This window comes from Magallana gigas, chromosome 6 (assembly GCF_963853765.1).
Source record: "Magallana gigas chromosome 6, xbMagGiga1.1, whole genome shotgun sequence".
NCBI lineage: Eukaryota > Metazoa > Mollusca > Bivalvia > Ostreida > Ostreidae > Magallana > Magallana gigas.
Genome location: NC_088858.1, coordinates 39,184,205 through 39,196,470, shown reverse-complemented (window position 1 = coordinate 39,196,470; position 12,266 = coordinate 39,184,205). Strand labels below are relative to the sequence as shown.

The 12,266-nt window shown below is 33.2% G+C and overlaps 2 protein-coding genes across 2 annotated transcripts; both read right to left on the bottom strand.

Annotated features, from left to right (window-relative positions):
• Nucleotides 1-2,816: 2,816 nt before the first annotated feature.
• On the bottom strand, nucleotides 2,817-5,129 carry LOC105341778 (serine palmitoyltransferase small subunit A). Its single transcript, XM_020072767.3, has 3 exons — nucleotides 5,076-5,129; nucleotides 4,848-5,004; nucleotides 2,817-4,242 (listed from the first exon to the last, which is right to left on the bottom strand). The coding sequence occupies exons 2-3, from the start codon at nucleotides 4,948-4,950 to the stop codon at nucleotides 4,103-4,105; spliced, it is 243 nt and encodes an 80-aa protein (XP_019928326.3). The 5' UTR covers nucleotides 4,951-5,004; nucleotides 5,076-5,129; the 3' UTR covers nucleotides 2,817-4,102.
• A 2,235-nt stretch (nucleotides 5,130-7,364) lies between these two features.
• On the bottom strand, nucleotides 7,365-12,261 carry LOC105341777 (protein c-Fos). Its single transcript, XM_011448482.4, has 3 exons — nucleotides 11,756-12,261; nucleotides 11,275-11,382; nucleotides 7,365-9,526 (listed from the first exon to the last, which is right to left on the bottom strand). Exons 1-3 carry the CDS (start codon nucleotides 11,996-11,998, stop codon nucleotides 8,846-8,848), a joined length of 1,032 nt encoding a protein of 343 aa, XP_011446784.2. The 5' UTR covers nucleotides 11,999-12,261; the 3' UTR covers nucleotides 7,365-8,845.
• Nucleotides 12,262-12,266: the final 5 nt, after the last annotated feature.

Here is a 12,266-nt window from a genome sequence, read left to right as displayed (position 1 = left end):
CATAACCCCCCCCCCCTTTCCCCTTTCATGACTACGATATTTAGATTATACAAAATGTATTGTTAATTAAACCAAATCTAGCATAGATTTTCATAACTATTCAAAATTATCCTGCGTATTTTTTTTTATATAATATTTTAACTTAGTTACTATCATGTATATAAAAGTAACTCATCAAAGGAAACAAATCTTTTACATTCACTTTTTCAGTGATAACACTACGATAGTGTACAGTTCGTTAAATTCAAATGACGTATTGTTGGGGCGCAAGCGGGATTTGCATAATTAAAAGAAATGAAAATCACATAAATATGTCAATATTCTAATATTTTATGGTACAGTTTCTAAAAATTCTATAAATGTAAGTAAGAAGGAATCATTCTAAGAATATTGTGAGGTGATAGTTTTGGTCGGAGCTTGATCAAATCTAAAATAATCAAATCCCTTCGTGCTTTAATTTGACCAAAATAGTCAAAGAATGATTCCTTAAATAGTATACCGTTTTCATTAGTTTTCTTGCAAAAAGTATTGAAACGACGTGACACAGTTAAACATACCAAAGAATTGAGGAGAAGAAAGAACAAGAGGCCCATGGGCCACATCGCTCACCTGGGGAACAACAGGTATGATAAAATCAGCTTAATGGAGTCATAATACAAACTATCTGGACAATGTACAATAATACATGTAGATCCTGTATAAATAAAATTCATTTTCCCCCTGGATATTCTTATGTTTATAATCATTAGTCCCTTTTCTAACATGATGATTTTATGGTCATATTACATGTTGAGTATTGCAGTTCTCAAAAAGATCCTTAACAATTGTTTATTTATGGGATATAAAGCTACATCAAACTCTGAACCTTCTTGTGAGGCCGAAGAATTGTCCTGGAGCCAGAGTCTTAACAATTATAAAGAATCATCTGGCTGATTAGTTTCTGAGAAGAAGATTTTTAAAGATTTACTCTATATATTCCTATGTAAAACTTTGACCCCCATTGTGGCCCCACCCTATATACGGGGGTCATGATTTTCACAACTTTGAATCTACACTACCTGAGGATGCTTCCACAGAAGTTTCAGCTTTCCTGGATGATTAGTTTCTGAGAAAAGGATTTTTAAAAAAAGATTTACTCTATATATTTCTATGTAAAACTTCGACCCCCCCCCCCCATTGTGGCCCCCCTTACTCCCGGGGTCATGCTTTTCACAACTTGGAATCTACACTACCTGAGAATGCTTCCACACAAGTCTTAGCTTTCCTGGCTGATTAGTTTCTGGGAAGAAGATTTTTAAAGATTTACTCTATATATTCCTATGTAAAACTTTGATCAATCCCACACCCCTTGTGCCCCCCCCCCCACCTACCCCCGGGGGTCATGATTTTCACAACTTTAAATCTACACTACCTGAGGATGCTTCCACACAAGTTTCAGCTTCCCTGGCTGATTAGTTTCTGAGAAGAAGATTTTTAAAGATTTACTCTATATATTCCTGTGTAAAAATTTGACCCCTATTGTGGCCCCCCTACCCCCGGGGGTCATGATTTTCACAACTTGGAATCCGCACTACCTGAGGATGTTTCCAAACAAGTTTCAGCTTTCCTAGCTGATGCGTTTTTGAGAAGAAGATTTTTAAAGATTTACCCTATTATTCCTATGTAAAACATCGACCCCCCCATTGTGGTCCCACCCTACCCCTGGGGGTCATGATTTTCACAACTTTGAATCTACACTACCTAAGGATGCTTCCACACAAGTTTCAGCTTTCCTGGCTGATTAGTTTCTGAGAAGAAGATTTTTGAAAATTTCTCAAAATTTTTCATTAATTTCTAATTATCTCCCCTTGAAAAAGGGTGTTGCCCTTAATTTTCACAACTTTGAATTCCCTTTGCCTAAGGATGATTTGTGCCAAGTTTGGTTGAAATTGGCCCATTAGTTCTTGAGAAGATGTTGAAAATGTGAAAAGTTTACGGACAGATGGACAACAGACAAAATGTGATCAGAAAAGCTCACTTGAGCTTTCAGCTCAGGTGAGCTAATAACTAGAAGTGAAAACGGATTACCCAGTAGTAATATGCGCGTATCTATAGGGGGTCATGGAAAATTTAAACTTGTTCAATTTACAAAGTAAAATTACCGAAAATAAGGCCTTGGACTTTCCCCTTTCCATCCCAGAGCAAGTAAAGTTATACCTCGAATTCCCCCTGAAAAATTTCTGAATCCGTGCAAGAGCAATCAATTCTACATGAATATGGTATGGGGTATAACATGCAACGATCCAGAAAATTTTTCCAGGGGGGGGGGGGGGGGGGGGGGGGTCTGAGGCATATTTAAGAAATAAGAATTTTGCAAGGGGGGGGGGGGGGGTCTGCCCCTAGCCTGTTAAAACGTATGCTAAAATATGATACCATTGCATTGCTTATTTGCAATAATATGTAGGACATTCAAATCCAGACATCAGATATTTTGACAGAGACCTGTATCTATGTTGCATCCAAATCACACATTTGTTCATATTATGTTTATACATGTAATTATGATAATGATTTAGTAACCTTGTTTTAAGACAGTGACTATATAGGCGCTTGATGTTAAAATATGTTTCTTTTTGCAATAAGATTTTCTCTTTACTATAATAAGATTTTTCCAGTACAGTGTACTATAATAATAACAAGGTTATTAGTATAATACATGAAACTATCTTTCTATAATAAGTAATATTTTAACGCCATGTGCCCGTGAAAGTAACAATACTTATGACCTTGACATAATTTATAACCATAGAAACTAAAAATCCAGAAAAACGCACATCAAAGGTAATAACACTTTTACTGGCAAGAAATCAGTGCTCCCCAACTTAAAATTTGCATTTTTAAATCATATACATAAACTTTGTAAATTCCATTGCAAGTACATTTATGTATGATAATATGCGTAAACTATTTTTCCTAAGGAGTGATCATAAATAAATTCTAGTTATTATATGTAGGTCATTCAAATGTTCACACAACACATAACTGTACATTTCTATACACAGTTTTTATACATTTGAACTTCTGGGTTTATATGGCATACTTTAGGGAATTTCCCCCTTTAACTACATACAATACAAAGCATATTCTAGCTATATAACAACATTATGTAAAAATATTAAATTAAAAAAAACAAACCATTTTTGCAAGCATTATATTGGTCAGTATTTTAGACAGTATTTTCAGTACATAAATGAATATATAATAACATTGGTGGCAAATTAGAGCATATGCTGCAATAAAAACAAATCTTAAATCTACTTGCTATTAACAATTACACAAAATATCAGTTTAAAAAATCTCAGTAGGATCCGGCTTGGCAAGGCTGCCTTCACAAAATCTGACTTAAGCCCATCACAAGAAACAATTGAAAATCCAGCAAAATAGAAAATCACTCAAGGTGAAATAGGTTGACAAATGAGTTTGTCTATAATTTGTTAGATTGACAAGCAATAGCATGTAGTGTTAATTTTGAAGAAAAATATTATGAGGGACTGTCTCTAAATTTGGTGTCTGCATTAGTCTTAATATCAAAGCCAAATTGAATCTCTCTATGATAGGAAATTTAAAGATACTGGCTCAAAAAATGGGTTTGTGTGGACAATATAAGGAAGGGTGATTTTTCAAGACTACGGATCATAATATTACTTCTTGGTTTTGGGGGTTTTTTTGGGTTTTTTTTGGCCTCCCAGCAAAGAGTTATATTTTCAAAAATTTTTCTTACACTTTGATTGTCTTCGATAATAAACAATTAGCTTTGGTTCTCACATAAAGCTCTACAGTGTCTAAAAATTCATTCAAAACAAGTATTCAAGTAAAATAACAATCAAATACATGCACACAATCTACTACATTTACCAGTCAAAGCAATCAAATAAAAAAAAAGTGGCATTTTGATAAACTAAAAGTAATACAGATAATCTCTGCATGTAATATTAACTTTTAAGTGACTAAAGTGATAATGTTTTTTAAACTCCACCCTTCACTATCTAGGATTCATTCTTCTCAATGTTTTTCCAGTCCATGTACTAGTACTCTTTTCAATTGTACGTGTGCTTTTCTTTATTCACACTCCATCAACAATCTCTGGTTGATTTTTTCCAAGTATGTACGAATTGATGAAATAGACAATCATTCTAGCATGGTCTGGTAAAAAGACGTAACTGGTGTACATGAACATTGCCAGCACAATAATCAAGAAGCAATCTAAGGGATCGGTCAAGGAGAGTAACATCATTAATTTAAATTAATCCAGCTGTCAGAGCTTACAAAATAAATCTTTTAGAACGAAGTTCACTAACTTAAATATTACGGTATGTGGTATCCATCTTAATTACATGTGCTAGGTGAAAAGTTATTTTTTGACTTATTCGTGATTCTTAACAAATACTTGATTTTCCTATCCACATCATTACAAAAATTCTCTTAATACTTCTTGCTTGCACAAAAGTCACATTAACTATTGAACTGCGATATTTCATGGTTCTTACTATGAAATATACTTTAAATTATTCATTGAATTTGTATAAATGAATGTAATATAAACATATTAAAACTAACTGCCCATATGGAGCATAACAGCTTAAAAACAAATTAACAGTTAACATGGTTAAAGTCAGATTCTTTAGACTATAGAATGCATTTTGTGATCTTAAGTTTTAAAATTCGAAAAAGTGTGAAATGTTTATTAATTCTGAAAATGATGAAGTTTATTAAACAATGTTTTTTTTTCATCCCTAGCGTCTCAAAGTGATTAACAGATTGTAAACACAAGAACAGAGAAGAACAGCGGATTGTAAACAAAAGGATACTGAATATTCTTCTCTCTATAGGCTCCAGCATATATACAGATGTTGCAAGTAGATACTGTAAATACCAATATGATATAAAATTCTTTACTCTGTTGAATACCATTTTCAATCTCAGTGATGAGGTCACTCAATCTAATTTTATCTATTACAATGGGCGCATTCGGCACACCTCGGCAGATTCGTACCTCATACCGGAATCGGCCGAGGTGCGCCGAATGACAATGGGCGATCCGTTTTCAACCGAATATTAAGATACCGGAAGTAATTCCCGAGAGAGTAAACGTAAAACCAACTTAGACTTAGATTCCGGACTCAATTTTGCTCAAACACCTAGTTCTTCAGGAACCAGTACTATCAACCCCTTATGTACATGTTTATAAACTCCCATTTTATATATTTGATATTCTTACATTACTTCTATTCTTCTGTAGTGTTATTTGTCTATATGTAAGGTGAACAGCGTCAAAACCTTCATCGCGGATGATAAATATTTTAAGCAGTGTTGCCTTCAGCTCAAATTTTGTACATCGTATGCGTTTGGACCAAATAAACCAAAAATTGTTTTCCGTTGATAATTTCTGTAATGAAGCCTCTAATGACTCTTTCTTGAAGCTAGTGGTTATAATTCGAGCAGACTTAAATATACCTTATATAAGAAAGCTTTTGTAAAAGTTGAACTGCGTATTATATTAAAGTAGACCCTCTAGTTTTGCAAGGTTTAGCGCCAGGTTTGGTCAGAATTGTTTATGAAGAAAATGAATATGTAAAATGCTGATACGAAACTTAATTTCTTCCTTTTCTTAAATCTATTCCCTATTTGTTAGAAATTCGACTGGTTCAGACAATTGCTGTTAAAACCAAATCACGATATAATCAGTTTCAATCAATTTGCCCGCATATAAATTACACGTAATAATCTAATTTTGGTTGTAACGCGGCATTTGATCGGACGGAAAAATCAAATTTTTCTATCCAATAAAATGCCGCGAATTATAAAGCGTAAACTGCGTCAACCCATGCAGGTTATACTCGTATAACTTACTGACTTAAGTAGACATTGAGTTCATTTCTTATATCATTTCAATATACGTTACATATTCCCTGAAATTTTTTTTAACGTAACTGTGTGTAAATATTTGAAATGAAATGGGGTAAAACATACGTTATATATATGCATCATTTTATGAGCAACGTAGTACATCATGCATATTCACTATGTATCAGTACGGACGGAGTGTAATTATAGTTCATCTACTTAAAATCTTTGTATTTCTTTGTTTAATAAACATTACGTTTTCAATCGTACACGAGTATTTCAAAATATCTAAGTCACTAGATGTGTAACTGTGATTTTTCAAATCGAGACATATATGATATATGGTTAGAGATCAGAAAAAATAGGGGTGGGGTATTGCTATAAGCAGGATCCCCACAAGTACCTCACAGTTACCTCTATATCATTTTATAATTGACTTCCAAATTAAAATAGATTCAAATCAATAATTTTGAATCATATTCTTTTTCTTTTGTTTTAATTTGACCGAGTTAATTTGCACCTATGTGGGTTGATAACTGTGATAGCCAATGAGACACAACAGAAACACCATCTTCCCAAGTCAAGGGTTTCTGTTCCACTCCGCTCTACATAAAGGGTTTATGTAGAGCCGAGCGGATCAGAAACCCTTGACTTGGGAAGATGCAGAAACACAACAATAGTCTAGTCAATCTATTAAAATACCTCTGATCCTAATTGTAGTCAACATCGTATAAAACCAAGTACATGTATGAATTAGAAATCAAAAAATATATTATATATGTATTTATTTTATAATATTTACATCTGCCGAGTACAATTCCCACAATTTCTTTAAGGAAACATCGTTAATTCGATTTTTTTTCGTGCACATGTTAATTGATTTTTTCGTGCAGTCCGTGATTTTTCTTAGGACGCTGTAGGTTTCGACCAATCGATAAACGTGGCGTGTAGATTTCAGTCCTGTCAGTTTCTATATATGAATTAACTTTGTTTTCGTTAGAAGAGGGAATCATACTCGGTAGAGTAGAAGCATTATAAGCATTTAAATTAGAGAGGCCCGTTCGTGATTTTGTGCAGAGGCCCTATTTGAAGACTCTCTTTCCGTGCAGTTAGACATGGCATCTACATGTACCGCCCACCCATGAAGTATTTATGAATTGTCTAATAAATGTTATGATTTCATGTTATTGAAGGAAACAGAAGTTTTTTTTTCAAGGAAGACGTTTTTAATTGTACACAGTAAAAGATAAATTGCATTCTTGAGAGTGCTTCCGTACCTACACACTGTGTTTATTTATAGTATAAATTATTTATGTTCAGTTGAGTGTAACAAATTAGAATCTAAACAAAGAAAACTTCATTTTTGTACTTTACTTCCCCTTACTTAATCCTCGGATCTAGAGGGGGTGGGGTCTGCATTCCCCGAGAATAAATACAAATACATAGTACATATAGCATAAAAAGTGAAAATAAAACGCATCAGAAGAAATCACAAACAGTTTTAATAATAAATGTACATATATACTTAGTAAATGAAACACAGAGTGCTGCTTGCCTTTTTGTACAACAAGTAACATATGAAATGCAAAGCAAAACATTCATATACATTACGAGGCTCACTCTCTGCATATTTTAAGTCCTATATTACATGTATAACATACTGTACTTGAACTAGTCTACGCATCCATTAAGTTAAGCTATCATATTACAGCTATCTTATTACCTTAATATCTTACTACATTTTTGCCTCAACATTTTCCTCTCTTTTATACAGTCTTTCTTTCTAATAAGAAAATACAAAATGAATAAAATATCAGAACAGCTGCTTTTGTGTGCAAATAGTGGCTTCTAAAGTAATGCAATTATCACAGATGGCTGACAAATTTTGAACAGAAAATGGTAGGTGGCAATGGATAATTAAGACAAATGTTCATAATGACTGCCAATGAGCATATTCAACAGTACACCCCAAATTCTTACTACAATCATCAATTTAACCTTAAAATTTATATATGGCATAAAATTTGAATTAAAATTATTGAATAATTCATAGTTTATTTACCTCTAGAATGAAACAATTGTTATTAAGAAGGCTCTATTTCAAAGTAAAGAGGAGTTCAATTTTAAAACATAAATCAAACCAAATAATGAAATATAATATGCAATTGAATTTTGGAACATACTGCATGTATAAGAAGATGATTTATAATGTGAAAAGAGGCCCTATATGTCAAAATATCCTGAAAAAAAAATAAAAGCCATCCAAAATTAATTCCTTGGTTCTCAGACCCGCACGAATCTGATTTAACAATGTGCATTGCAATTTTTATCTTTAAATGGGTAAATACCGTAAAATTTCAATAGTGTGCTTGCTTATTCCGGAATAAAAACTTCCAGATTTAGGACCACAATTTAGATACTCAAGTCAGTAAAACGCTTGACTAAATAAAGAACATAATTGCAAACATTGCGATGATTCAGATTTGATTATAACAATTACAAATGGCTGCTGAATCTAGTTACGTTGTGCTGTGTTTAGTTATTATCACGACAGCAATGGTTTTAGTTTTGGTATATGAAGAAGAACGTTGTTTAACCTCAAATGCATATACAGTATGAGGAGAGTTCATACAGCTTGTACTTTACTAAACATCCCATTATGCTTAAACACTTGGCTTTCTCAAGCCTTGTAGTTCAATGTTGTGGTGTTTCTTGAAGAACATGATGACTTATTTTTTTTTTCATTTAGTTTGAGCTAATAAATCCAATTCATTAATTGCAAGGTAACTATTTATCTGCTTTTAAACGTCGCTTTTTCTGGATTTGAATAAGAATTGCACATAGTTAAAATAAAAATAACACATCCTTTTTTAATTAAATAAAAAGAAAAAAATATTATCACCCAGCGGGATCTAATTTTGAAAATGTTGGCCTGAGAACCAAGAAATTAATTTTTTAAAGCCTAATCACATGAAACATCATCATTTCGCCCACCATGTTTTATGAAACTTCCATCAATGCTATCTTGGGAACTGTAAAAAGACATTGTGCTTTCTTGAGAGCTCATAACGTAGTCCGACTCCTCCATTTCTGTTTCTTCTTGTTTAATGTAATCCTGTGGATTGTACTGACCAGAACTTTTACCTGCTGCAGGAAAAGTAGAAATTGGAGCCACTGGTTCATCGTACTCGAAGGAGCTGTAGTTCTGAGAGCTGCTTGGTTGACTGTCAGAATCGGTCACTTCCATTTGAACGTCATGTCTCTCTTTCGAAAAACTCAAATCCAGAACCTCTGTGTCCTCGTTTTGTCCCTTTGTATCAATAACGAGACGATCCGATTCATCATCTCCATCCTCATCATCTGACTCATCATCATTACAGCTATCCGTTTCGCTATCACAACTGTCTGCTACTGAAATTATGGGTTTACGGGTGCTTGTTGAACTACTGGAGGATTCAGACTGCAAATTTGAATCAGAATTGGATAAACAGTGAATGCAATCTCCCTCTGAATTAGGACACGAACAAGAAAATGGAACATTTCCAGTTGAGCGAATGGTATGCAAGAGTTTTTCTTTCTCTTCAAGTAAAATTTCAACTTTTTCCATCAGCTTCTCACGGCGCATCCTCAATGAATTTTCTTCCTGAAATAACAAAAATTAAATGAAGGAAGTGAATTTATCTTTCATACAATCAGCAACCATAAATCATGTATAGTTGTTGGCGAAAATGTAAATTAACATTGACATCAGTTAAATAAAAATGCTGTAAGACTGTCCCACATTTAAATCAAAAGAATTTTAAAACACGATTGATTTGGAGTAAAACAGTTAATATTTACTAAATCAGAGGCATTATCTTATTCACAATTCACACAATTGCTTAATGAGCTTAAGAGCTAATATGTGAAATAAACTTTGTATTTTCTTCGTAATAGTGAAATTCACTAAGTGAATAATGTGATTGGTCTCAGTACTGCCACACTCCTACTAGTTAGATGGTTATCCCTTTAGCTCTGTCAATAGAACATTGGTTTTTAAACTGATGCGTTTAAGCTAAGCAGGGGTTTTCCTTGCTTAGTTTAGGGTCCATTTACTGGACCGATTCCCAATCAAAAAATTGCCAATATTTTCCCAAACCAAGATCCATTTTTCCCAATCAAATGTCAATTATTTTATTAAAATATCAAAACATGTTCTGTTGGTATTTAAAATGCAACTTCAACAGCTTTTTTCTTCACATTTGTTTATTACTGGCAAAAATAATGGACCAACTAGGGGGTGACTTCAATGACACATTCGCTTACCGTAACTTCGCCACAATTTCCTAAAACAACCGATGTTAACTGCTTTTTAAAATTGATAATTTAAAATAAGTTAATATATGTGTCAATTAAATGGTAAAACTACCAGAAAATCGTAAGCCTACAGTTATCTTAAAAATCAAACAGTCTCTATGTGTAATGGTTGTTATTGGCTCAAAGAGTAGGACTAATACATGTACTCCAATATGCAAATATCATTGCCATTTTGCAAAGAATTATTTTTTTGCATGTTTGTCAATTGGCTTACATAATTAAGAAACATTTCATCTATAAGAGGTAGAAATGCATGAATTCAATAAACTTTTTCAAATTGAAAAACTCTAAGAAATTTGGAAAAAAAAGTATTTTCTTTTAATCTTTGAATGTATATGTGTGCGTTTGTTTCAATTTTATTTCAGTAACACTTATTATTTGAAAAATAGGTTTAAAATCTTTACATATCATTGTTACATCATAAAATAAATTATGTCTTACAAACTTCTCACTAATTTCTGTGGGGGAGAAGTAATAAAGTATAAAATTTTGCCAAAGGTTGGTCCTCAAATGAAATCAGTACTATTTTGTAATTTTCCCAATTTGAACAGTTTACGCGTCAATTTTCCCAAATCTACGGAACCTGGACCCCGTTTAAAAACAGTAGGAAAACCTCTGGTTTAAAGGTCTTGGGTTCAAGCCTAGTTGAGGTCAATCCTTCTATTCTACATGTATAACATCTTATTCCGAGCAAATGATAATAAATATTTAATATTTATCCTACTTAACTATCTATTTAACTTATTTAGTATTCAGGGTTGTCTCTAAGACCCGGGAGGCGGGGAATTCCCCCGCCTAAAGTGGCGTAATTACCCGGCTATTATTGCATTTCAAACACAATCTAGCTATAAGCTAGACCTCCAGATCCCCTTCTACTTTTTTATTTCTCCCTTCTACTTCAATTTTTAGAGACAACCCTGAGTATTTATCTTACTTAACTATCTATTAAAATGATGTTTGAAATAAACTGAAGACTTTGCAACTTGAAAAATAATTGTTCACTCTATATCTACAAACTCTATAATTTTGTCATACTTTTTGTAAATGTTTCAGTTCTTCCTTTTTACGCTCTCTACATCTCATGGCTGCCCGACGATTTTGTTCTTTCCTTTCCCTCTGCTTTTTTTTTTCCTCTGGAGTCAACTTAAAATGAAAAATACTTATATGTCAAATAATACAAGTACTTAATGAATAAATTATATAAGTTGACCTCGGGACCGATTTATAAAGTGCATAGTCCTTTATGAGCCAGAACGTGGCATAAGGTCTATAAATAGAAATCCACTACGTACATGTATATGTATCATCATAACGAAACCAATTCATCCAATCAATGTAAAATTTCACAAAATTAAAAAAGAGAACTGTTAAACTTCCGAAATCCTTTTCTGAGCTATATCTACTCAATTATGCCAATCATTCAAAAATGCTTAATTTTTGGCACAGTGCCAACTTTCTCTGCACAATCTTTTATCCAAACGAATACACGAATGCATCCTTGCACATTTATTTTTACCTCGCATTTCGTCTTTTCCACATGGAAATCAACCTGTAACTCATCTTTTCCTTCTGCAATTCTCCGTGATTTAATCAGCGATTTAAGAGTTTGTTTTACAGAGGTCGGCTGATTGTGTTTCGACAGGTTTAATGGCTCCGTCCCAGAGGTCTCCTTCAGCCATCTTTTTCCATCCAGCAGTGTCTTTGCCATTTTAATATTCACTTTCTCACCGTTTAAAAAAGTGATAATTGAAAAATGCATTTAAAATGCATCTTTAAATGTGGTAAATTTAAGAATTTTGGACGCGATCTAGCCACTTCCTGTCTTTTTCATGTAAAATTCGATTCCACACGAAATAATTTCCGGGAATATAATTGAGGCGTTCTCCCCGCACCAGAAACTCCCCCTTTTTATATGTCTCTGTAAGAATGGCGTAATATTTGAAACGTAGTCAAAATATCAGCATCTGCTTTTATATACCTCTATACCTACTGAACTTACACAAACATTAACCTATCCTAGCTTGTTG